Below are 27497 nucleotides of genomic sequence, written 5' to 3'. Positions count from 1 at the left end.
TGTGTTAATTTCTTGCCTTTACAGTGCTTCTTTTCATCCGCCTCAGACTAAAATCAGCTTGTCAGCATTGAGACTGGTGGCCATAGCTCCATCTACAGGTAAACAAATAAACTGCAGGATTTTGCTGGAGAGGTATAATTAGGCAGACTGTGCATATATATATTGGGGGAAGGTAAATAGTTACATGAGAGCAAGTGAAAATAAAATACATATACAATATGTGAAAAATAAATTGTCTCCACTGATATTTGGAGTGTAACTCTTGAAATGTCATGCAAAGGAACATATCAAACATTAGCAAACAGAAACCGCACCATATTCAGAAAGAAAACAAAAATCACTTAGTTGTTAAGTAAAGCACAATTTATTTTCTACTGGTCAGACTAAGGAAAGATTACTACAATTTTCAAGAAAGATCAGGAAGACATATGCATTTTGCATATATTCCCATCTTCAGTCCAGCAATGGATTCATTCTTCACTTTCTATTACAACCTGCCAGAAACAAACAAACAAACAAAAATAAAGTTGGTGTGTATATACAGAGAGAGAGAGAAAGAGAGACTTTATATGCATATATATTTTAAGGATTAAAGCAAAATATCACTACAGCTACATTTTTTGTGTAGATAACAGTAAGTCAAATCTATCCTCATACAAGGTTTTCTCAATGTAAATAAGCAAAGTTGTGTGCCTCCAAGTCTGCAAACAGAGGGGTGCTGCAGCTTCACTCCCTTACCCCAAGATAGATGTATTGCAATAGTTCAGGTAAAGGAAGGATATAGTTGGTGCCATTTCATCTTAGTAAAAAGAGACATAAACAACACTCGTAACTTTGCTTCATTTGCCCTCTTGCATGTGAGCTGAAAATATTAAAGAATGGCATAGTGGCATAGTCTGACCTGTATCTTTTCTGTAAGCCACGTTTGTGTAAAATATCACTGTCCCATGCAGAGAGGCCACACACCCAAGACTGGCAGACTGGCTTCAATTCTGCCTTCCTGGGGATTTCAACTGGCTTTCAACTGGCTTTCACCCTGCTTGGGTGCAAAGTCAGCATATGGTCTGAAGTAAGACTTACATCTACATATTGGGATTATCTTATCTGCACATCCTGCAGGTGGTATTCAGTACAGCCCAAATGTAGAGTTCTACATGCATAAGCTTGATCCAGCCTTTGCAGCCTTTGATACTGAGAGATAATGTGGAACAAGCTTGTGTGCATGTATTTTGAATAGACTGGCATTATCCATACTACTTCTCCCCTGCGTATATTTGTACGAATGAATGGCTGTTATAGATGTGGCTTCACAAGCCTAGCTATCCAGCAAAGAGCTAAAATAAATCAGGGGAGCATTTCTAACTGCTTGCCCAGATAAACCTTTAATATTCTCAGTATTCCCAGAGTTAGAATATTTTGTTTGGGAAAAGGTGCGGTAACAGCATTCACTACGGGAAGCTAACCAATGCCTTTACTAAATAAGTTAAGGACTTCAAATAACTTTGAATCATCGTTCAATTTTCTACCCAAAGGAAGAAGCAAGCAAAACCATGACTGCCCGACATGGCTGCCTGAACCAATGCAATCATACAAATTGCATACCGCAGAGGCAATAATTACCTCCCTGCTGGAGTCAAATTCTTCAGGCTGAGGTATTGAACCTTTTCCTTTATAGTGTGAAGCTTTGCATATTATAAAAATCTACTTGCTCTTGAAGCAACTCAAATTCAATCTATAAGAGCAGTGCTGCATGTCTCCCAGGGTGCATCTAATGTTCTTTTATGCCTGGAGATTGCTTGGATCTGCTCTATTGAGGCACAGATGAAAATATGCTGGCAGAAATTATTAGCTGAAATTAAATTAAATTCTGCTAACTTTCAGAAAGATTGACATTTATTTCCCTATTTCTCTAAGGATGATTTGTATAAAGGATATTTTTCCTCCAACCATCTCACTATGTATCTTTTCTATGTAGGACAGAGAAGTGGCTGGTAAATGGATGTTGCTGGGTGAGGGAGGGAGTAAGGGATTGCTAAATTGGCTGAGAAACTGTCATGGAATGTTGAAAATGAAAATCATCTGACTGCAACATCAGCCGAGTAAGAGCCAGTAGCACTGAAGCAAACACAATTTTCTCAAATTTCATGCCCTCTGGGTCATGGGTCCCAGGTTTTGGACACATTCTGTAAGTTAGCCTATTTGAATTACCTTGTTAAAAATGATTGCTCTATGATGCATCATTTCACCATTTCATGACAACCAGAGTTTTAGTTATATATAGATTTCTAATGAAAACGCTCCAGAATTTTCCTAAGAAGTCAGATTCCTTTCATTCCTTGCTGTAATGCCACTTCATCCTTTATGTAAAAAAAATGGTTGAGCACTAGACAAAAGAGGCATTTACCTTTGTGGTAGAAACTTCTCTGGATTTTGCTCGGAGCTTATTGACCTGAGATTCAGCAATATCAGCCCTTTCCTCAGCCTCTTCCAGCTCATGTTGTGTTTTCCTGAATTTGGAGAGGTGAACGTTGGCCTGTTCATCCTATAATCAAACAAGAATCACACAAACACACATAAACACGTTAGCTTGATAAGGCAATGTATGAATATGGTTCTCATTTCAATTTTGAGACCCTGTTGTTGGTGTTTTTAAGTGCCAAAAAAGTATAAATAACTCACAGCCTCCTCTGCTTGTCTCTTGTAGGATTTCACTTTCAACTGAAGTTTATCCACTAAATCTTGTAGTCTGATCACATTCTTCCTGTCCTCCTCACCCTAGAAATGTGACAAAATGTTAGCATATACAAAGGAAAGAATTGCTGTGAACCAACTACTTCCTTTCCTCTTACCTGGAAAGTTAATTCTTTGACTCGCCGCTCATATTTGCGAATACCTTTGATGGCTTCCGTAGCTCGCTTCTGCTCTCCCTCAAGTTCAGACTCTAGCTCTCGGATCTAGAGTTGAAATGATACAATTTGACCTTGAACATATAATAGCAGAGTCTCTGAAGAGATATATATGCTGCCAGAAGTTATTAGCTATATGTGCCACAGCTCTGAACCCCAGTGTTTACCCTGGCCTCCATCTTCTGAATCTGTTTCTTTCCCCCTTTCAGGGCGAGTTGTTCTGCCTCATCCAGACGAAGCTGGAGATCCTTTACTGTCTGATCCAGGTTCTTCTTCATTCTTTCCAGGTGGGCACTGGTGTCTTGCTCTTTCTTCAGCTCCTCTGCCATCATAGCCGCCTTGAAACATAAGCAGTAGATCAACAAATAGCCAAAGTCAATCCATATAAAATAAAGATGAGAAGGTCAACTTGGGAATCAGGAATGAGCATCCCATAACCAGCTTGATAAATTATTCCTTTTCTCAGTGAATTTAAGGGGTTTAACCTTGTAACCTAGATTTACAGTTGATATACAGCTGTATTATGGTTTTTAGTCTTGATTTATGTAATTGTAAATATTAACTTGATTTTGTCATCTTTTTCTGGTTTTACCCAAGTTATGGATTTGGGGACTAAGAAGTCAATTGGAGTGGCCTATAAATTCTTTAAACAAACGAGCAGCTACACAGTTTGGACTTCCCACTAGATTTCTGTACAAGATTACTTACATTAATAATGAATGCCTAAACCATCTGCAAAAGTCTCATTTTTTTTTCAGAATAAGCTTTGAAAATCAGGGTTGTCTAATTTGAGAAGATTGTTTTGCATACGGTAAAAATGAGACTTACATCTGTGATGGCCTTCTTTGCCTTTTCCTCTGCATTTCTGGCTTCTTTGATGGCATCTTCCACTTCACCTTGAAGCTGAGAAATATCAACTTCCAGCTTCTTCTTTGTGTTAATGAGACTAGTGTTCTAAAGAAGAGAGAGTGAAAATGTATCTGAATATTTTTGCAATAATTCCTAGTAATTATTAGGGTTATATCTTCCAAACTTAGACTCAGTATTCTTGTTGTGAAAATAAACAACAGAATAGCTATATCCATCATGCTATACTTTTGAGCATCTTGTAGGCCAATGTTGGACACTCCATGATAGACAAGGTTTTGCGAGACAATTCTTATAATGCTATCATGACGCCATCCATACCTGAGTATGCAAAAGCTGCACCCGCTCAGTAGCATCAATAAGCTCTTGTTCAGCAATCTTCCTTCCTCTCTCTGTCTGTTCCAGAGCTGCTCGGAGTTCCTCAATTTCAGCCTGCATCAGATTAGCTCTGCGTTCAACCATGGCCAATTGCTCTTTTAGATCTTCTTGGCCTCGGAGAGCATCATCCAGATGTAGCTGTGTGTCCTAATTTCAAGCAAGAATATTATTTAACAGAGGTGATCATTGTGCCAATAATTTTGATTATTCATATAAAACATTAATTGATGGAAAGTACTTTGAGCTGTCCTTGAACATTCCGCAGATGTTTCTGTGTCTCAGCCGCAAGGCGATTGGCGTGGCTCAGCTGGATTTCCATTTCATTTAGATCACCTTCCATCTTCTTCTTAATCCTTATGGCCTCATTCCTACTTCGGATTTCTGAATCCAAGGCACTTTGCATGGTTTCCACAATCCTTTGGTGGTTCCTCTTCATCTGATCAATTTCTTCCTCTTTCTCCGCAATCTTCCTATCAATCTCAGATTTAACCTGGGTCAACTCAAGCTGAATGCGGAGAATTTTGGCCTCCTCATGTTCAAGAGCTGCCTATTGGAAAATAAATGCATATGGAGACTGGATTTGAGAAACTTTGAGACTCCTTTTAGAAGAACACTGCAAAATGAGCTAACATCAAAATGGAAGGGTTTTTTTTGTAAATGAATGGGTATACAACACAGAATTAAATAACTACTGTGAATTAGCATTTTCAGTTCCCCCTCAAAAAGACACTTATAAAAGTGTACTTAACAACCTTTTTTTAAAAAAATCCATCTTTAACTTCTTACCTCTGCTTCCTCCAAAGCCATCTGCATCTCAGATTTCTCTACCTCTATCTGTTTCTTGGCTTTCTCAAGTTCATGGATAAACTTGCCATTTTGAGCAATTTGTTCTGTGAGATCAGCAATTTCTTCTACAAAATATTAAAGCACACAAATAGTTCATTAAATGAATAAAAGAAGAGCAATCTGCCTGTGACCATAGAGTAAACAGGCTTAAGCAGAGCTGAGACTGATGCCTTTTTCTGTCACCCCAAAAGGGTCTGCATTTTCATCATTGGTTCCAAATATACCAAACAACTATTCATGGGACAATAATCATGGAAAAGGTTGAACTGCTCAGATAGATTATGCAAAATTAATTCGATTCATTATTGCATCCCTGAAAGAAGTCATCATTGCTGAAAGCAGAACTATTAGGCAAGGGCACCTTATTTTAGCCTAGATTACTCCTGGTATGGAATTGAGAACGTGGTGAAATTTGGCAATTTTCAATGCAGACTATAGTGCTGGATGGTCTTTTGTCTTCATTAACTTTTGCCTAAATAATCTTTCAAGCTTTCATACACAAAGTCAAACCCAACTTGGCAGTTGTTCCAGTAATAATTTTTCACATCATAAAGGTTTCACAATGGAAAAATTATGTCTTGAATAAGGCAGGTAGTCAATGATTTACAATCATTTGTTTAGTGACCAAAGTTACAAAGGCGCTAAAAAAGTGGACTTAATACTGGTCCTCGCACTTACAACTGTCATAGTGTCTCCATGGTTATGTGATCAAAATCCAGGTACTTGGCAACTGGCATGTATTTATGACACTTGCAGTGTCCCATGGTCATGCGATTACCATTTGCAACTTTCCTATCCAGTTTCTGACAAGCAAAATCAATGGTGGACACCAGATTTGCTTAACAATTGCAATGATTTAGAAAACTACAGCAAGAAAGGTTGTAAAATTGGGTGTGAGACTCACTGCCTCATGTAATGGTGAAACCTCCAGTCCCAATTGTGGTTGTATGTTGAGGACTACCTATACAGCCCGTCTGTACTTGTTAGAGTTAAAATGCCAACAAAACGCCAAGATATGGTACTTACGTTGCAAATTCTTGTTTTCTCTCTTGATTGTCTCCAGCTGATCTAATGTTTCTTCGTAGGCATTTTTCATTTTGAAAAGTTCAGTACTCAAAGAGCGAGCTTCTTTTAAGGAACTTTCCAGTTCTGACTGGCTCTCCTCGTACTTGGCCTTCCATTCTGCCAAAATCTTAATATCCGATATGTTTGAGTCAGTTACTATAGTGCTGATTTTGTCTGCTTTTTTCCTTTGCTAAATCTATCCAGCATTTCAGTAGCATTTCTACCTACACATCACTTTCTTAAACCCCGCTGATCTTATAGTGGCTGGTAATACCCTTTAATCCTAAACAAGTCAAGATATGACTTGTGTATCCCATAGTATGGTCTGAACACACCAGCTAATGGTATCTCAATTAAGCTAAGAAGGTGCAGGTGAAACTAAAACAAATAATTGACGGTTAAATAATAACCCTGGCTTGCTTATGTACAGGTTAGTACACAGAGAGAAGATCTGAGAATGATATTAACTAAGTTTACACTACTGTATAATCTAAATCCTAAATTCGGGTTTACAAAATCCACATTCTATATTTACACGCTATGCCTCCATTCCTCAAATCTAGTCGTACCCCTCTTGGCAATAGACTTTTAAAAATTGTAATACACCAAAATATACCTTGTCAAAATTTCTCTGTTTTTTGTCTAGAGCAGCTGCCTGTGCATTTGCCCTTTCGACATCCACCATTAGGTCTTCCACTTCACAAAGCAGTCTCTGCTTTGTTTTCTCCAAAGAAGCACATTTGGAGTTCACAGCTTCAACTTGCTCTTCTGCTTCTTGAAGTCGTTGAGCAAGTTTTTTCCTTAAAGAAGTCAGATTGAAATAATGATGTTCCATCAGGTATTTAGGTTCTCTACAAATCAGTTTTGTCTAGTAGAGTATCGCTTAACATATAACTTTATGCTTGGAGAATTTTGTGTTTAGTAAACCTCTCTAATAGCAAAGCTAAATACAGTAGCTGGAGTCACACATTACACTAAGCTAACTTCTAACTAAGTTCTAATTTAGTGGAAAATAAGCTACAGTTTGTAAACCATGTTAGTAGTCTGGTATCAACCAGGCATTGCAGCTTATTTTTATTTTTTGGAATGTTCACACAAATGGATAATTGTTTGGATAAAAGTTGGAAAGCTAGTATGTAAAAATGGTATTAGTTTGTCACTTTTCCTCACTCCTCACTTACTTCGCCTCTTCTAGCTCTTCTGTGCGTTGAATAGCATCTGTTTCATATTTGGTTCTCCACTGAGCAACTTCTCCATTGGCTTTGGACAGGGCACGCTGGAGTTCACTCTTGGCTTCTTGTTCTTCTTCATATTGTTCTCGGAGCAAGTCACAGTCATGCCGAGCAGATTGTAAAGCATGTGCCAATGCGTTCTTTGCCTAAGAATTAACAGTACACCATGACATTCCTGAATTCAGATTATAATATGTATTCACTGTAGGCATGGTACAAACTTCATACGCAAGCATTAATGCTTATATTTTATATACTTTGTGCAAAGAACTTAGTCTCAAATTGTCATGAGAATGCAAGGCACACTACTCAAGCTTTCTCCATGAACATCCAAGAATGTATTCCAACAATTTGGAATTTCTTATAATCATGTAGTTTACAAGAAAATTAGCTTCCTTTCTTGAAAATGTGGGCTCCCTGTTGTAGAAAATATCTATAAGCAATGTAAGGTATTATCATGATGAGCTTGAGTTAATATTTTAATTCAGCAATTTATGTATAATTGGACAGATTAAATCAAAAAGGTTCTTGGTATTCTCAAGTACTGAATTCATACTTGACAGGTTAAGGGGGAGTTTAAAATTGAAATGTATCGACAGTAAATCCTATGCCTGTCTACTGAAAAATAATTTCCACTGATTCCTATGAGACTTTATGTAGATAAGCATGTGAGGAACTGAGTCTCAGAACTTAAACATGTCAAGCATTTGATTCCATTATGATGCATGACAAGATTTCTGCTCACCTCAGTTCAGTTAAATAAACTCTTATCAATAACTCATCATGACAAAATTGCACATTGGAAGACAGAGTGCTTGTTGCCAAACATGGCTCAAGTGTTGAAAATGATGGTGCCATTGTGTTTAATAACCTATAAAAATATTGCGCAGCATTTTCTGTTTATGAATGAATACCTTGGTTTCTTCCTCTAGCTGCCTCTTCAGCTCTTCTATTTGCTGAGTAAATGCTTGCTTGCTTCTGGAAAGCTGTGATATTATGCTCTCCTTCTCCTCAAGTTGACGTGACAATTCACCTTTGAAGATTTTAAAATAATTTTATTCTTTAAGCAAGAAGAATACATATTTAATATAAATATAGATCCCTGGAAGCAATACCAATTAAAATCTCCTTTGTGTCAAGTCCAACTTCTTTTGACTTTATGGAGACATCAATGAGTCTCCATGAAGAGTTTGTAAAATCACGAAGATTGTTCGCTACTGGCTTCTTCCAGGACTAGGAAAGATTTTCCTAGTGATCTCCCAACACTTAACCAAGCCCAAACAATTTAACTTCTGAGACCAGACAACAGAAATCAGATCCTGCCACTTGATATAATTGTTCTGATTTATGAGAGTACTTCCCACATATCTCCCATCTCACTGGTGTGAAATATATTGTCATATACAAGTTATATCAGATATATGAAATAAATAAGTCAGACATGCTGTTCTTCCTTCTTGCGCAAAATGCATGTCCTACTTATTATCAAACTACACATTTCAAGGCTTAGCAGGGCATTCAGTATAAACTGTGGAGTTTCTCCTAGCACAAATAAAGCTTTGAATGTGTGAATCAGAATCACATTTTCTTATTTCATTCTCATATAAGCTGACATGATAGTTTACCATTTGCCTTCTTCTGTTACTTCAGTATCAGGTTATGATGAGGTTATCAACAATTTTCCAAAGAACTTTAAGGACTACTTCTTCATCAAAAATATTTTATTGTCATGAATGAAATGAAGTACTTGAACTTAAATTAGTGCAGCTGCATGAATTAGTATCTCTATGGTTTCAGGTATTGGTGTAAAAATAAACTGTAGATAAAATGAGGTGGGAACAGGTAGATTTAATGCCTCCCAATTACTATCAATTGATGAGGAAAAAATGGTTTGGAATAGCCTTTATTTGCATTTTGGCCCATTTTCAATGTTTTCCTTACCTGATTCAGTCTGTAGACGAGCTTTTTGTGTGGTCAGATCATTGACTGATCTCTGGTTTTCCTCAGATTTGACTTTTAATTCACTAAGCTGGTCCTCTAATGTGCGGCACATTTTCTCTAGATTTGCCTGTAATACACAGAATTAAGATGATTTCTTATACATATATGTCTTTGTGTTTACACAGCTGGGTATAATCAAGAATCTACATTCTGGGATTACTAATTGATTTTATTTTCAAATACCTTAGACTTGGAAACAGACTCCAGGTTACTGGCCAGGTCATCAATTTCCATTTTAAGCTCACTCTTCTCCTTCTCCAACTTCTGCTTGACACGTTGAAGATTATCAATTTGTTCCCCAAGTTCAGCTGTGCTGTCCGCATGCTTTTTGCGAAGAGCTGCAACAGTGGCTTCATGCTGCAGGGCAGATTCCTCCAGATCCCGCCTCATTTTTTGGAATTCCGCTTCCCGTTTTTTATTGAGTTCAATCTGGGTAGAGGTGGCCCCTCCGGCTTCTTCAAGCCTCTCACTGATTTCTTCTAGTTCGCGTGACAAATCAGCCCTCTGCTTCTCTGCCTTTGCTCGAGTTGCTCTTTCAGACTCAATCTCTTCTTCCAGTTCCTCAATACGAGCCTGTGGAGAAGAAGGTTCTGCTAGTTAAGAGTAGCAACTGGGGGTGGGGGGCGTAATTCAGTGCAGAATCATCAATGAAGAAAACTATTCAAGAGTTTTATAAGCAAAAAGGGCAGTGACATTAAGGAGTTCCCAACCTAAATGAATTAAGTAATACTTAATTAAACAGTTCAACTAAGACTTTTTGAAGAAAGTCAGAGGTATTTGACACCAGACGTCAAGATATGTTTCAGTGATTTTGACAGACGTCCTGCCTTGTGGTAAAAGAATTGGAATGAAAAAAGTAAAGCTAACATCTATAATTGTGAGGAAAAACAGTAGGCTTTTTGACATCAGAAGGTGAGAGATACAATGGAAAATTTAATGGGGCATATATATATATATGAACCAATCTAATGATAAGGAATTGGATTAAAAAAAGATGAAAGACCGTGATGTAGGAGAGTTGCTTCAGTGGTTTCTATTTAAAGTTGATTGTATTGCATTAATTTTAGCATTAGCTGTCTGCTGAAAAGATATACCTCTGGAACAAACAAGTCTCATTAACTTTAGCATTAAGCCTTCATTCAGTAAAATTTTAATTTTATAAGGAAGACAATTACTATTATGGTATGTCACCCAGTCAGTCAGATGTTTAGACTGGATTTGGCATTTTTATCACTTACTGAATCCTTCCAAAGAAGAGGGATAGATAGATGTTGTTTGGTGTTGTTAAACGTATCGTCACAGGATGTATAAGATGTTCTAAGTAAAACTGACTTTTGCAATTGACTGATGCTGATTCTTATTATTATTATGGTTTCACAGTCAGCCAGATATTTAGACTGGATTGGCACTTTTACCCACATATCAATTTCTCCCCAAGAAGCTTATAATTATTATTATCCCCACTTCTAAAGAAAGATTGACTATAACCAAACATTCTATGTATTGTGGTTACTAAATCGCAATAACCTGGAACAAAAATTTAAATATGATGGAAACAATTCATGCCTGTAGTTCCTTGATTTTCTTTTGCAGCTGTATACTCATAGTTTGTTCATCCTCAGTTTTGCTTTGTAGTTGACTGTATTCAAAGTCTTTCCTGTAAATGTACCAAAGAGACAAGTCAATTAAAATAATCTTGTAATTATAGTTTAATGCTTAGCTACAGTGTGTGCATGACATACTTTTTCAGTTTTTCTTCTAACTGAAGTTTATCATTTTCTAGATCCATAATAGATTCTTGAGCTAGTTTCAAGTCCCCTTCTAATTTTCTCTTGGCTCTTTCAAGATCCATGCGGATTTTCTTTTCTTGTTCCAAAGAGCCTTCCAGCTGCAACAGAAGTTTAATGTTAGTCTTGGACTCTCATATGGACAATTTATACAGTATGTTTTCCTTGTGACATGCTGTGTGACATGCACTCCCCTACAAAGAATGGACATTTTTTAGCAGAAATATGATGTTTTCATTATTGTATTTTCCCGCCTAATGTATATCCCCAGTGTATATTCACTGTATATTGGGTTGTAAAGAAAAAGGACCCTTCTTCTCTGTTCTCACATAGTCAATAGAAATATGAGGGAGACTCCTCATTGTTGTGCCGATGATTAGATTTCATGGTAATTCAGAGTTTTTAAGGTTTTAATATTCTATTCTATTCTGAACATGAAACATTCTGAACGTGAGTTTATTCCCCAAATTAGAAAAAGAAGAAGAAGAAGAATGCATGACACTACAAGAGCCATAAGCTTAATGTTTGATTACATTGGCTCAATGTTTAATTATATTGGGATAACCCACAGTGAAAAATCAAGAACAATTTCTCACATCATCAACTTGTTGTTCCAGTTTTGCTTTGGCTTTCATGAGGGTGTTGACTTTGTCTTCCTCAGCCTGTAGATCGTCAAGAGCTTGCTGATGAGCTTCTTGAAGGGCTTTCTTCTCTTTGGTTAATTTCACAATGGTTTCATCCAAAACTGCCATTTCTTCTGTTAGATTCTTTACCTATAGAAAACAGCAAAACCTAGTTGGTGACTTGAAAACCACATGAAAACCTGGTAATGATCGCATATGCAATAAATTAATTAATCTAGAAACGCGGGTTTCCCAATAAATCTAATTCCTTACATTCATCAACAATATAAAGCCATTAACTACCTTTTCAAGCAAAATCTATTTATTTACTGGCATTATATGCTGCTTCAATCAGTACCAGCTCTGTTGATTTACATTTTCATAAATAAGGTTAAAATGCAATATTAATAACAACACAATATAATGAAAAATATGGGGGAGCCCAGGAGATAAACAAAATAATTCAATTTCATAAACTCCAACACTACAAGAAGGAACAATTCTCAAAAATTCTAGTCCTAAGACTTGCTGAAAAAGCCAGCTTTCGATGAGCCTTCCAAAACAGTGTAGGAGCTATCTGGATCTCATAGGAGAGGCTGTTTCAAAGCTAGTTGAAAAGGTCTACCTCTGAAGGTGGAAATTGGTGAGGAAGTAAGATGAATAGTTCCTTCTACATTAATCTTAATGGACAGGCAAAAACAATTGGGAGAGAACGGGGCCTGAGATATCCAGGTCTTGAGTCCCACAAGGCATTAAGTTGACAATGGGAATTTTGAACTGCACCTAGAAGCCAACTGGTAGACAAAATGCAGCATTCAAATCATTTATGCCACATAGCAAATTGTAAAATCTTTATTGGTATTCAATTCTTGAGGCATTTTGAGCTCTGTCTCTCTCAACACTACACTGATTAGAACCAAAAAAGAGGAGCTCCACTGCAACAGGGTGCTTCCCTCTCCCCAATGCTCAGAGTTAATGCTGAGACACTGAACACCACAAAGACCACACTCCTTACTCCAGTTTCACTAAAAGTCATTCATAAGCACCACTGTTGCAGTCTCAATATTATACCTAAAATCTGTTTCAAAAAGATCAAATTCTTCCAAATTTCTATGCACTTTCAACCCATCTTTTTCTCTATAATCTTCCCTCCAAACAAGAGATTGGAGACTGTTGATAATTGTTCGATATTGTTCGGTTGACTGATGTAGGAATCTTATCTTTGTCTCCTTCAAGGAAGACCATGCCGTCTCTTCACCCCAGGAAGTATTCACCATTACACTGACCCAAACACCTGCAGGTTTTCACCAACAACTATGGACAGACATTCAGATTAAATTACATTACCTTATTTTCGGTGGCATGCTTCTCTTTTTCAACCTTGGCTAATGTTAACTCAAGGTCATCAATGTCCTTCTTCAATTCAGAGCATTCATCCTCCAGTTTCCTTTTCTTGGCAGTCAGTTCTGCATTCAGCTCCTCTTCATCTTCTGCCCTTTCAGTCAGTTCCTTGATTTTAGCCTCCAGCTGGATTTTAGTCTTGATCAATTGGTCACATCTTTCTTCAGCATCTGCTAGACTTTCACTTTCCTTATTAAAGAAAAGATACCATTATTAACTATTGCTCAGAATGTTTCCACTTTCTTAAATAGTCCTTCCTTTAATCAATAATTATCAACTTTAGCTTGCTCAGATTTAATTCATGGCTCTGCTTAAATAATATTAATTAAATTTATTTTTAGTTTTCAAATAACAAACATATTGTTAAGCTTTTGGAATCATTAGGCAGGATAGAAAGAGAGCTTCGGAAAAAAATGTAAGGAAAGAAGCCAAATCTCATCAGCTGCATATACATCCCAGCAGTCCATCATACTTAGCCTTTTGCCATTTCTGAAGTAAATCCCAAATATTTAATATTGAAACCCAGTTCTCATCTTCACATTACACTGGTCCAGCTGTTCACCACCACAATTACATAATTTTTGTCCATGCATTCAAAATTCTACGCTTTTTTTTCCACTAACAAATGCACAAGAACATTGTTTCAGACTGAATAAACTGTGCTGCAATTAAATAACAAAAATAAATGGAAACTGGAATGGAGCAGGAAAGCAGGGGGAAGCAAATGGAGACACCTGGATAATATAACTATGGCTTCTACAGTGATATGCTATTGAATCCTTCTTGTTCTTTGATTTACAAAGAAGTATTTGGGATCAGGGGAAATGAAAATACTTCATTTTTATTTATTTATTTTAAATTTGGGTTGTTTTAGCTAAATCATTGCCCTAGGTGAATACAAGATAAAATTAATTAAGTTGTTGCAGGTGGTGGAATGGTTTTCCCTTTTGCATGTAGCAAGAATGATGTTGCTTCTGGTGCTCAAAAGCATCAGCTACAGAGAAAGGAAGGTCATTCAAGAGGAGACATAATAAGTTTGCTGTAATTGAAATATTAATTTAAGAAGAACTAATTATGAACTGTATCTCAGAATACCCCATCAGAATTAGATTGAGGAAGATGCTCAGTTTGAGATTAATTTTTTGAAAAAGTTGCAGAAGCTGCAGTTGATTTACATTGCAGTGAAAAACTAGTGGGCACGTGTCCACTAGTAGAATTTTATTACACTTTCCTGCAGCTTAAAGTGCAAGTGGTATGGACCCAGAATATAGTCAGTAGATAACGAGGTGTGTGTGTGTGTGTGTAAGAGACCGGGGGGGGGGGGGGGGGGGGGGGGGGGGGGGGGGGGGGGGGGGGGGGGGGGGGGGGGGGGGGGGGGGGGGGGGGGGGGGGGGGGGGGGGGGGGAGAGATTCCTCTACCTACAGTTAGAAAGAAAGGCCCAAATCTCTATCTATCCAAGATGGGTAGAGAAGTGCTGGTGATCAGAGATCAGGCTTCCTTAATGTCTTTGTCCATGCTGTGAAATACGCTGCTTATAAAAAATATAGTTGTCAACATTATGGTTGACTTTTGGCCATCTGACAAACACATTTTTAAAAAAACAATTCAAATAGGCCTTTGCCTGTAATTATCTGCTTAGGACAATACATTTCCTAAAGCCAATCATGAAAAAGATTAGCAAGCTAATCTTACAGATTGTACTTGAAGCTGCAGATCATTTTTCTCTTGCAACAAAGACACCATTTTTTCTTCCAGTTCTTTCCTTTTGGCTTCTGATTTAACAAGTTCTTCTTTAGTTCTCTGAAACTCTTCTTTCATGGTGGCCATTTCTTTCTCTGCCTCTGCACTCCTTAACAGTGGCTTAATTTTGAAGAACAGCTTCATCCAAGGCCAATGTTTGACATTCATGAATGAGCGAATGTTGTACTGAATCATGAAAATTGCTTCCCTGTAATGAAAACATTCCAGAAAGTTACTTATTGCAGATTAATAAAAATAGGTTTTACTAAATAAGGCGGTGGAGCTACATTATGACACCAACATTGATTTCCCAATCCCATCTCCAACTATATTGCTAAAATCGATAATATAAATCCGGAAAACTAGCAGTTGAGGCAGGAAAGAGATGAAAAATTTTACTTGAGAATCTTATCTGGCCTACAAAGCTAAAGAAATTTAGCCTGGCTATTACTTGATGGAAGACTATTAGGAAAGCCCAAGATTGTAAACTGGATTGAAAAGTAAAAAAAAAAAGATAAAATTAAAAGTTAAAAGAATGATAAAGTATGTGCCTTAGAATTACTCCATGGGGGGGATATTTTCTTTTGCTTCTTTTTCATTTCTTTCTACAGGACATGGTATTATAAGGCAATGAAATGGCTACTAAAGCCAAGATGAAGCTAACATTCCAGAACACTCCAGAAAGCTATAAAATCTGTGGTACAAAACTAATATGTAAAACTAATATGTAAATCATTACTTTTTATGTTAAACTGCCTGACTATAAAGTTGTCAAGTTTCAATCAGACTCCAAGCATCTGATGAAGTGAGTAGCAGCTCAAAAATATGCCTTTTAATAAAATTTACTATTGGAAAAGATGCTACTAGATTCCCTTTGATTTTTGGCATCATAGACTAACACCATAGACTAATATTAACAGATGACTATAGGTGTTATTCAGTGAAGATTTTCCAAGTATATCTCAATTGTTCCAAGAATGTAACAGGTGGATATTATATTATAATATAGTTATTACTGGATAAAATATAACAGTAAATAAGCAAAAAAATTTCCTTCTTTTAAGTTGGGGGGGCACCTTCTATAAGAACATAACTTCTGGTGCTATATATTTGATGGTTCCACATCCACTCCCTCAGATGTTGCTCTGTGGTTTACTTGTTAAGTAAACTTGAGACATCATGGCTTATACAGAAACCATAGTTAACAAAGATATGATGTCACATGTGGAGTAAACTATGGCCTAGGAAGGTTGGAGAACCTTTTTGGTTCTTTGGCAAAAATATGGATGAGAATCTAATTACAGGCACAATTGAGCCCAAAATCTCCATTACTAAGTGAGAAAGTTGTTAAATGAATTTTTCCCCATTTTACAAACCTTTCTTGCCACAGTTATGAAGTGAATCACTGCAGTTGTTAGGTTAGTACACAATTGTTAAATCAATCTGGCTTCCCCATTGACTCTGTTTGTCAAAAGATCGCAAAAGGGAGGGGGGGTCACCTGACTCCTGGACACTGCCACCATCATAAATATGACCCAGTTGCCAAGCATCTGAATTTTGATCATGTGACCGTGGGGATGCTACAATGGTTGTAACTGTGAAAAAACAGTCACTTTTTCCAGTGCTCTTGTAACTTCGAATGGTCGCCAAACAAATAGTTGTAAGTTGGGGGCTGCCTGTATCCTGAAAGCCTCGGCCTACATTAACAAGGCCTGCGGAAGAGAAATGTACTCTACCTTCTCGCAACCATTTTTTGGTATTCCGCTCTCATGAGATACCCCCTACACACAGCCTGTGTGCGGGTGATGAGCAAAGCGAGGCGGTCATCTCTCATCTCTTCCAGAAGGCCCAGCAAACCAGCTTTGAAAAACACCTGAAAAATATATATATATGCAAAAAAAAAAATAGGTGAGCCATCTTGTGTACGTAGAGCTTGTCCCACAAGTCCTCAGCTCAGAAAAGTGCTTACTTTGGTGTGCCCAAATTTGTACTGAGTGTGATCGATATCGATGGAGCCCAGCAGTTTCTCACAGGCTTTCTTACTGTCCATAAACTGGCCCTCTGGGATGGCACTAGCATTCAGGACACGATATCTGCCCGATTAAACATAAAAAGACACACATCATTTTAGTGTTGGAATCGGTGGCAAAGAGAAAGGCTCTGAATCACTGGCAGTCTTTAAATATCTTCTCATGGTTCAGAAAACTGCTCGTGAAAGTTGTTACAAACATAAAATTGAGCAATAATAAAGCTGGTTTTTCACTGAGCATGATGTGCAAGCATGAAACGATGATTTACAAACATCCTTGTCCATAAAAAAAAGGGGAAAATAATCAAAGCTGATTTTGTCTTAGCACTATAAATGTGGCAGGATATAATTAATTTACTTTACAAAAGTGTGTTTTTGTTTATTTCTGTTTGTGGTTTTTTTTTGATAGCAAAATTCACCCTAGGAAAATTTCTACAGGTAAAAGTAGCTATGTAATGCGGCACAAAGATGTATATTTTTCTTTGCATACATTTGCATCAAAATTATAATATATAGCATGAGGGGTAGAGCATCACTACTGCTTTCGGATAATATTCACCTAACAAGAGTCTAGTATGCAAACAGGCAACTTTACAAGAAATTGAGTTGACAGACCTTTGCTTAAAATCTCCATATAAGATTCTGTTTGGAAATCCCTTCCTGCAGATTCGAATTCCTTCAAGCACTCCATTGCATCTCAGTTGATGTAGGACAAGCTTGTGATCCATCGCACCTGTGCAAGACCAAAGCAAAGAAAAATGGCAGCTTTCTTCTCACTTTCTCCTGAAGCTTTTCTGGAAATCCAGACAAGAGATTCCTGTAAGTTACCTGGAGTTTTAGTTTCATTGGGGATAATGCAGCGCACAAAATGTGGATGAGTTGTTCTCAAATTGGACATCAATTTGTTCAGATTTTCCTGTGATTTTGAATAGAGCAATTGTAAAATATTCAGTACCTCTTAAAAGAATTTTAAAAAAACTTGATATTGTATGTTAAAGCAATTAAAGCATAGATTTTTTAAAACTCAGAGCCGTTCTATTAATTTTTCAATTTTATTTTAAACATTTTGGAGAAAGAAGAAAAATATGAAGTGTGGATTAACATGATCTGCAGCCTCTTAAGATTTCTTGTCAATTGAACCAACCCTCATTACTTCCAAACTATCATTATAAAAAAGATACAAATAGAGTTGTGCATTTTTTGTATACAACTGTATAAAAAAGCACAATATTCCTTACAACCCAGTCAAATCAAAGTTACGTACCCTGAAAAGTGCAGAAACAGTTTGGAAAGATGACCCCTTCTTCTTGGCACCTTTCTTTTTAGGAGCTCCTTCTGTTAGAAAGCAGAATATAAATGTAATTAGTTCTCTTGCTATCATCATCTCTACCCAACCTTTTTGTGATACAACACAGGACAAAGTTTCAAGGCAGTTTTGATTATCGAATCAAGAGAGAAAGAAAAAGGCTCTTGAAACTTACCCTCATCTTGGGCAGAAAAGGTTGCGTACAGATTGGCTAACATCTTAATGGATGACTTCTGATACAGTGCCACAACAGTTTCGTTTAAGGGATCTTTGTTCTTCTCTAACCAGCCACTAATATTGTAGTCCACAATCCCCGCATAGTGCACAAGAGAGAAATGGGCCTCAGGCTTCCCTTTGATAGGCTTCGGCTTTTGGAAGTTGGCTGATTTGCCTAGATGCTGGTCATAAAGTTTGTTCTTGAAAGACTGATCAGTTGCCTTGGGGAACATACATTCTTCTTCCAGGATGGAAAAGATGCCCATTGGCTATGTTAAAAAAAAAAAAAAAGCATAGTTTTATTTCACTTGTGTCTTTTTACCAACTGGTGTGGAAAGCCATAGAGATAACCTTGGAGAAACTCTATGACAGTGATGGCGAACCTTTTAGCGACTGAGTGCCCAAACTGCAACCCAAAACCCACTTATGCATCGTCGAGTGCCGGGTGGGTGTGGCCCATTGGGTGGATGTGGCTGCGGTGGTAACGGCAGACTGGGTGGGACTAAAAAGTTCAATCAGTCAATTCCAACTTTGCAAGATCTTTTTTTCCCGAGAGAAGTTGAAATTGACTGATTGAACCTTTTTTTTTTTTTGCACACGGTGGCGGAGGCCTAAAGCGAAAAGGTTTTATAAAACCGAGCTGAAGGCCTAGGACTGGGGCGACGGCGCGTGTGCCCACAGAGAGGGCTCTGAGTGCCGCCTCTGGCACCCGTGCCATAGGTTTGCCACCACTGCTCTATGACAACTTTTACAAAAACATGTTTTAAGCCCGGAAAACAAAGAAAAACATCAGAAAGGAACTCAAACTGTCTCTGCCTTAATTCCCTGGAGTCTAACACAGGGAGGATAAAACTATCAAGATAACTATCTCCACAAACTAAAGTTCCAGCATTCCTGTGTAATATGTCCCCCAATGGGGTCTCACTCAAAGGGCTGCCATCTGAGTGGTTACTTAGAAGATAATATTCCAATTTACCTTCTCAATAAGTTCAATGCAAGCAGCCAAATCCATTCCAAAATCTATGAAAGTCCACTCAATTCCCTCTTTCTTGTATTCTTCTTGTTCTAGTACAAACATGTGGTGGTTGAAAAATTGTTGCAGTTTTTCGTTGGTGAAGTTGATGCACAACTGTTCCAAGCTGTTATACTAACAACAAAATATATTCAATTAATGTAATTCCTTAGACCTCATACATTCTCTGCTAAATGAAACTTTAGTTCATCAGGGATTTTAGGCAAAAGATACTAATAATGAGAAGATAATTTCAATCTTCCTGCTTTCCTACTATAAACAACATTAGGCTGTTATTCTTATCCTCAACGCTAGATGGCACTTGTTCCAACCATGGGTTGGGATGAAGTATAGGAGGCAGAGAAACAAGAGTTTGTAATAGATCTGCATACCTCAAAGATTTCAAAACCTGCAATATCCAAGACTCCAATGAAATGTTGTCTGGGCAACCTGGTGTCCAGCTGTTGATTAATACGAGTTACCATCCAGAAGAAGAGTTTTTCATAGACAGACTTAGAAAGTGCATTGACAGCATGATGCACCTATAATCATAATCAATTAAGGACAAATGAAGAGTTAACATCAATGATAGGAAAGCAGACCACTACCACTGTTTATTCATTTATTTATTTATATCCCAGCTTCATTATTTTTACAAATAACTCAAGGCAGTGAATATATCTAATATTCCTTTTTCCCCATTACAACAACCCTGTGAGGTGAGAGTTGGCTGGGAAAGAGTGACTGGCCCAGGATCACCCAGCTTAGTTTCATGGCTAAGGCAGGACCTGAACTCATGATCTCTTGCTTTCTAGCCTGATGCCTTCACCACTNATTCAATTAACCAGCAATTACTCTATATTTCAAAAGGGAAGAGGAATTCTCCTGGATGAAATTTGGCATTCCTGCATTTATTTGGCTATGAAATAATGAAGGGGTAAGCTTGAATGTCCTGTCTTAGAACTGTCCAGCAGTCTGCAGCCTTCTGGTTTCCCAGGCTTCAATTAAAACCAAGAGAAATCATCCCTCCTATCATCTGTGTTATTCTGTCAGCTAAGGGATATTTCTGTCTTTGAGAAGTTGTTTCTCAAAGGAGGGAATTGGAAAAATCAGTGGTAGAGAATTTTAGAAAGCATTTGTATGAATCTCTAAAATGTACTTAAGTCAGACTGTAATCTGTTTTAGAGATCTTCATATCTCTCCCTGAGAAATATGAATGGTAATTGGCATTATATGTATATCCAGGCAGATCCTTATGTTCTGTTTGCCCAATTGCCAACACAGGACATCTGCCACTTCTTGAGTGCAGGAATAAATAAAGTTGCCATCCACCAACTCCCGGCCCGTTGCAAACATACCCATGCCTCTTCTTCCAAACTGATCTTTTCCACCCAAAACCCTACAGTGAAATGTAGGAACAAAAAAACCAACTTGCTCCCTTTGTAGCAACAGAGTAATAAAGGTAAAATAACAGGCTGGAGAGAAAGGCTGTTTAGCAATAAAGGACAGAATGTGGGAAGTGGATATAAAAGCATCTTTTTCAACAGTGAAAAAAGAAGAGGAGCTAATGGGGACAGAACAATCTCCAAAGGGAAAGATAGATATTGATAGATTGGTCCCTCAGAGGGCCAGCCAGCCAGCCAGCTGGTCTATGTGGATGGGAAAGGCAAGCAGAGCAGCGACCAATCAGAGCCTGCAAATGCTCTTGATCCCCTGCTAAACCATGGCAACCTTGAATGGAATTTTTTTTAAGTTGGCAACAGGAGAAACCAACTTCAGTGCTGCAGACAAGCAGATTAAGTTTCCATTTGGAATTGTCCCTAACCGAAATGTCTTCCGGTTGAAATTCACTGCATGTTCCTTATAGTTCCTGTTAGTGGAACTTTTTTCCCCCCTAAATGGTATTCCAGTGATACAATCTAAATAGGATGAATTTTCTTCAAAGGAAATTAATGAACACCCTGAAAGGAAGAAGTATATGTTTGACATATGGACTACTAGATGGTTTTGATTTGTCACCTGTACTTACCTGATCTACAGTTTGACCTTTGGTCACATACTCATTTCCCACTTTCACCCGAGGAAAGCATAGGGCTTTCAGCAAATCGGCAGAATTTAGGCCCATCAGATAAGCTGCCTTGTCAGCCTCTGTAAAGAACCCACAAGAAACAAGTCTTTGTGAAACTTTAGTAGAATAATCGGGGTTGTGCAAAATACAACCAGTGAATTGGCAGCATGACTTGGAAGCAGGAAAACAATACTGGCATTTCTGGACAGAGCACAGTTGTGAAAATCAGCCTTTGTCAAGTATCAATCCTTACTCTCATTTAATCTTCATTGCTCAAAAACCAGAACACATTTAAAAAGTTAGTTGTGTTCCATTTGAAATCTTCCACAGAAGGAGTATCTCAGCTTCAAGCCTATCCTCGCTCTCTCTTTCGAAACTTTCTTTTTTTTCCCCACTCATATTCCTATCTCTCAGTCAATAAGGCACCCAAAGCAAAAGTAATCGGTTTAATGCTGCTACATATTATAAAAACCTCAAAGCATGTGAGAGAAAGCCTATGTTTCATTGCTAAAAGCTGAGAAGATGCCCTTTATCATTCCTCTTCCTAATGTTAATATGCTTTTTCCAGAGGATTTTTGTAAATCATGCAGTTGAATAATTTGATCTATAAGGTTTGAAGGCTAACTTATGGAATTTGTTACCTTCTGTGCCATCTGGTTCTGCCTGCTCTTCTCGGGGTTTCTGCTTAAATTTCATGTTGCCATAATGCATCACTGCTCCTGTCAATTTATAAATGCCAACTTTCTCCTCAGAAGTAAAGCCCAGGATGTCTATGGCTGTCTAATGGGGGGAAAGTGCCATAGTTAATTACGTTTTCAGACAGGAATGACATTCTTTGTTCTACAGCATAATCATATTTTCACTCACATCTGTAGCTATAAGCTCCTCTTGGTCATCAATGCTCTGGACCGCAATTTCGCCTTGGCTTATGAATGGATAGTCATAAGGATTTGTTGTAATGAGAAGCATTTCTGAAACACACAGGGGATGTCTTTCTGAAATTCTAGGGCTTAACATATATGAGCTTTCCGATGCAGGAGAGAGTCAACAGAGAAAAACAACAACAACCCACACCATATTATTTACCACATGCATTATCAATAAGATGAAAGATTCAGAAAGGTAAAATGGAATCCTATTTACCAATTAGTTCTGGCTTCTTATTGGAGAGAATCTGGTAGAAGATGTGGTAACTCCTCTCAGCCTTTAGCTGAAAGGTCACTCTTGACTTTTCCAGAAGATCTACAACAGAAGGTTCAATTAATGTTCATGAGTCCAATTTTGTAGACATTATGTAGACTATTCTCCAATTCAGCTACTTACAGCTCTCAATATCTGCAGAAGCCAGCTTTCCGGTGGCACCAAAATGAATCCTAATGAATTTTCCCTACAGGATAGAAAGATAGAACAGTTATTTCAAAAATGTAGAAATCTAGAAATGTTTAATATATGGATTAGAGCTATTTTTGCAACTGAATATTTTGTTATGGTTTTTGTTTCATTTTATCTCTTGAAGGTGGTAATGTTTTTAAAGAAACTGTTTGCTGCTGAAGAGTAAATAGGTAAGTCACTGTGTTTTAACAAATGTTCTTGTGTTGTGTGTGTTTTAAACCTTATTTCAATTGAAACCTTTTTCTTTCAAGGATTTCTTAATAAGTATAGAATGTTTTACCACATAGGCAGGATTAACACAAATACTCCAGTTTGGGGTATTTTCTTCCACATCCCTTTCTCTCCTTCCTACAAGTGATTTTAAAAGGAAGAAGATGGCTACTGAAGCCAAGATTAAGCTAATGTTCCAAAACATTCCAGAAACGTTAAAATCTGCAATATAAAACTAACATGTAAATCATCCATTCTTTGTTGAACTGCCCAACTACAAAACTGTCAGGCTTCAGTCAGACTCCACGCATCAAATGAAGTGAGTGGCAGCTCAAATAAATATACCTTTCAATAAATTTATTATTGGAAAAGGTGCCACCAGATTCCTTTTGATTTTTGGCCAACATTGACTAACATGGCTCTCCTGTACCAGTTCAGTGAGGATTTTCTCAGTATATCAGAAGTGTTCCAAGAATGGAAGCTATGTTTTATTATGAATTAGTGATTATTGGGTAAAAGAATAACAGCTTTGGGAAGATGGAAAGTAAATAAGCAAAGGAATCCTTCTCTTTAGTTGGAGGACCGCTTCCTGTAAGGACATACTTTCTGGTATTATATATCTGAAGGGCCCATAACCCCTGATTCACATATAACAGGCACCCACAATAACCTACAGTCATATCCGGAGTCTAATGATATATTACCATACCATATTTAAGTACATGCAACTAACTCATTTTGTTAACACTGGATATGGCATGTGAGGGTAGGAGGATTAAAGCTTCTTTCCCATTACTTTATTTTTGAATATCCTCCCCCGTATAAGAATGGGCAGTACCTGTGAAAATATCACAGCATGTAGTTTGAGCCAAAGAAACCTACTAGCCCAGTTGGAGATAATCATTTTGGGCAGGGAGAGAAGTTATACATTTATACCCAAGCTGAAATACCGACATACCAATTACCTCTTTGTATTAGGTTTTGAATTATGTTTTTTAAAAGCCTTCCATTGAAGATGGAACTTTTTTTTATGCCAGCTTGAATTGCTCTATGGGGAATGAGAGAAGAAGCAGGACAGGTTGTCTGGAGAGGCTGCAAGTAAATGTATCTCCTGCCAAGGATTCATCACTTACAAAACGGGAGGAGTTGTCATTCCTCACAGTCTTGGCATTCCCAAAGGCCTCCAATAAAGGGTTGGCACTGATGATTTGATCTTCAAGTGTCCCCTGCAGAAATATTGGAATATATATGATGAAAACCAAGTGGGGGGGGGGGGGAAGCACTGCAGAATCTTGAACAGAAGTGAGCTTAATTAAAGTAAATGTGACTGATTTTCCAATTAATGGATTTAGAATGGATTTAAATGTTTTGTTTTCAAAGGCTTAAGGAATGAAAAACGTGGAATTAAATTATCAGAGTACCTTCACTGAATTTCAATTAATGCTGACAGGTCCTTGTTTTCCATAAACTAGGAGGGGTTGCACCAAACACACATCAATCTTATGATCTAAGTGATTTGTTATTGATACTCAGATTCAGAAATGTGCAAAATGTTTTGAGTTCAAAATGGATTGTTCTAACTTTACCAATAGCACAGAACGCTCAGAACATTTCCACCCAAATCAAAATAGTTCTTTCAGACTTGAAATGCTTAGAATTCAAGGCATGTTGCACACCGTTACTAGTTACTAGAAATTAGTTATTTCGCTCAAGAAAAAAAATCAGAAACTGGTTCTAAAAGCAGGAAATGCATTTTGCTCCTTTCACACTTTTTTTCCCCAGAAATGGTTCCTAAAAGGAGCTGTCAGAATGGAGGGAAAGACTAGAAGAAGGGAATTAAAAGGATGGGGGGGGGGAGAGAAGACAATACATTTTTCACAAGTCTTGCCTAGAATGTTATGATAAAATCTGCTTCTGCAAACTAGAATTGCTGCTGGCAATGGAAGGAGAGCTTCATTTCCTGGAGGACGTAGAAAGTGCTTCCTTTGGTATATAGATTTCATGATCCAGTCACCTATTTTTTTAAGGTTTAATAAAATCTACCCTTCAACCATTTCTACACTGTCAGCATCTGGGATGAAACAAGTGAAATCATAACTGCAAATCATTGTAGTTTATGTCCTAGAACCTATGTCAAAGGTTTTTGCTTTTGGAATTAAGTATTATGAAGATATGAAAAAATCATTCAGGACTGTTAAGTATAATGATTATTTGTTACAATTCAATTTTCTTTCATTTAAAAGAAAGTAGACTAAAACTGTTTCCAGAGCCAAGCAGTATAAACCTTTCTGAAGAAGTCTTAATATGTAGTCACATTGTTACAGTGTTATTTTGGTTTTAGCTGTTATTGATGAAAAGAATTCCACCTAAGCAACCTCTGTGGAACTTCAGACAGAAAGACTATAAATAGTCAGACTCCCTTTGCTTAAAGTTTGGGTATTTTCATTTTCAGGCACCAGCCAACCGATATTTGTGCATCAAGAATGAGATGTATTTTTCATACCTTCATGCCTGTTTTTGGCTCTTCTTTCTTCTTGGAGCCTTCTCCAGCTGCAATTGTTGCAAAATACTGAATGACCCGCTTGGTGTTCACAGTCTTTCCAGCACCAGATTCTCCGCTAGCAAAAAATATTAATAATAATCAATCATCAGGTAAAGGAAGATTATCTGTATCAGAATTATGTTACTAAAGTAATCAAGAAGCAGGACGGATCTGAAATGTCTACTCACGTGATCAAAATAGACTGGTTTTCACGATCTGCCAAAGGAAGAAGCGAAAAAATATGCTTACAAACTGCAGAGAGGGATACCAAGTCATGCTAAGTGGCACCTCTGGAATTAATTTCATGTAAGTAGATATATTTGGGAAGGGTGGTGAAGACCTATGCCATTGCCATCCCAGTACTCTTCTTTATTCAACCTTATTCCTTTTCAGGTTTTGGAGCAGACTTACCAGTTAGCATGAACTGATACGCATTGTCAGAGATGGAGAAGATGTGGGGAGGCGCCTCAGTACGCTTTTTCCCCCGATAACCAGCTACCACCTCTGGATTGTACACAGGCAACCATTTGTATGGATTAATAGTGACACAGAAGAGGCCTGAATAGGTCTGCGTGGAAACCAAGAATAGTGATTAAAAACCTGCCCTCTTTAACACCCTTCGGTCCTGGTAACAGGTAAGGATAAAACATACGTAGATCATCCAAGAGCTGTAGCGCTCTTTGAGGTTATACAGAACGGCTGGTTCATGTAAATGCGTCAGCATTGCCATGTCTTCAATTTTGTCAAACTTTGGTGGGTTCATTGCGTACACATCCTCTGGCTTGGCAGTTATTGTCTGAAAGGACAAGAGGAAAAGGCTCCAGAAAAAGCTCAGGGTAGGGCAGAATTAAAGACTCAGTCCCAACTAAATACTTTGAACAAGCATATCATTCTGTTATTATCGAGACGCTATTGATAACATTACAGGCATTTCCCACTTAAAACTGCCCTTTAAGGAATGTCATCTTGCATCGAAGCTTGAGGTGGTTAAAACTTTAACTTAGTCTTCAGATGCGACAATTGTCAAAAGAATGAATGGCCCAGCAAATTACACTTCACAGTCCGCTTCTCTTTGGGACCCAAAGGAAATTTTAAAGAGAAAAAACCACAGCGTATGCCCTTTCATGCTAGAAGTACTTACAATAACTTATCCCAATAAAACATACAATAAAAAAAAACTTATCCCAATAAAACATACACTTATCCTTAGAATAACTGAGGGAGAAATTTATGGCGTTGTGTTTTGCACCAATATATACAGTATGTGACATAGCTATGTATTGATTCTAATTTCAAAAATCTCACACTGTACCAGAAAAAAAATATTTTATTAAAACAGTTATTTAAATTAAAATTAAAAAGTGTTCCCCACCCCCTCCTCACCCAAATCATGGAGGATGCTCACCCGGCCATCTGATGTCTCTATAGTATTTTTCCCACCTTCAGAGCTCTTAATTTTCCCTTTGGCATATTCCTCCTTGGGCTCAGCCACATAGCAGTAAGTTTTGGCATCAAAGGGCTGGTTTTGAGCCTCTATTCGCTCCTTTTCAGATTTACGTAGGAAAGGGGCAGCCACCCCGAAAAGCTCCATCTCTGCATCCCTGCTCATGGCTGCAGCTAAAAGAGATATACACAAAGCTTAGTTTGTTTGATTTAAGGTTAGAGATGTTCCAAAAGTACAGCATTAGTATACCTGCTCTCAGTTCCTATATCTGGTGATATGTACAGGTTGTTAGGCAAGCAAAATAGTTCCAACATTTAACTATTTTGTCAGTAATCATAGCAACAGGGCAAAAATCCCTTTGTTCTCATGTGAGGCAGCCTGTCTGTCTCTTGGTAGTTTGTAAGTATTCAGTTCACTATAGGTAGATATCC

At 37.7% G+C, this 27497-nt stretch overlaps 1 protein-coding gene across 2 annotated transcripts; it reads right to left on the bottom strand.

Moving 5' to 3' along the window:
• Positions 1-358: 358 nt before the first annotated feature.
• On the bottom strand, positions 359-27231 carry LOC107282501 (myosin-3). 2 transcript variants are annotated; one of them, XM_015810285.1, is made up of 39 exons: positions 27028-27231; positions 26275-26418; positions 26034-26190; positions 25811-25838; positions 25584-25698; positions 24214-24306; positions 22802-22865; positions 22622-22720; positions 22346-22449; positions 22120-22258; positions 21440-21558; positions 19803-19952; positions 19375-19545; positions 18358-18667; positions 18141-18211; positions 17705-17792; positions 17492-17609; positions 16817-16940; positions 16584-16720; positions 14800-15055; positions 13053-13295; positions 11679-11855; positions 11038-11183; positions 10862-10952; positions 9479-9868; positions 9236-9362; positions 8209-8327; positions 7244-7440; positions 6679-6862; positions 6024-6189; positions 4938-5062; positions 4390-4698; positions 4095-4298; positions 3735-3860; positions 3074-3244; positions 2850-2954; positions 2680-2775; positions 2405-2542; positions 359-494 (listed from the first exon to the last, which is right to left on the bottom strand). In XM_015810285.1, the coding sequence occupies exons 1-39, from the start codon at positions 27229-27231 to the stop codon at positions 471-473; spliced, it is 5829 nt and encodes a 1942-aa protein (XP_015665771.1). In that variant the 3' UTR covers positions 359-470. The 2 variants fall into 2 exon arrangements, with proteins under 2 accessions (XP_015665771.1, XP_015665778.1); XM_015810292.1 differs by having other exon boundaries at positions 18141-18208.
• Positions 27232-27497: the final 266 nt, after the last annotated feature.

The sequence above is a fragment of the Protobothrops mucrosquamatus genome, unplaced genomic scaffold (assembly GCF_001527695.2).
Source record: "Protobothrops mucrosquamatus isolate PMUCROS unplaced genomic scaffold, P.Mucros_1.0 scaffold_36, whole genome shotgun sequence".
Lineage (NCBI taxonomy): Eukaryota > Metazoa > Chordata > Lepidosauria > Squamata > Viperidae > Protobothrops > Protobothrops mucrosquamatus.
This window is presented reverse-complemented; position numbering and strand designations above follow the sequence as displayed.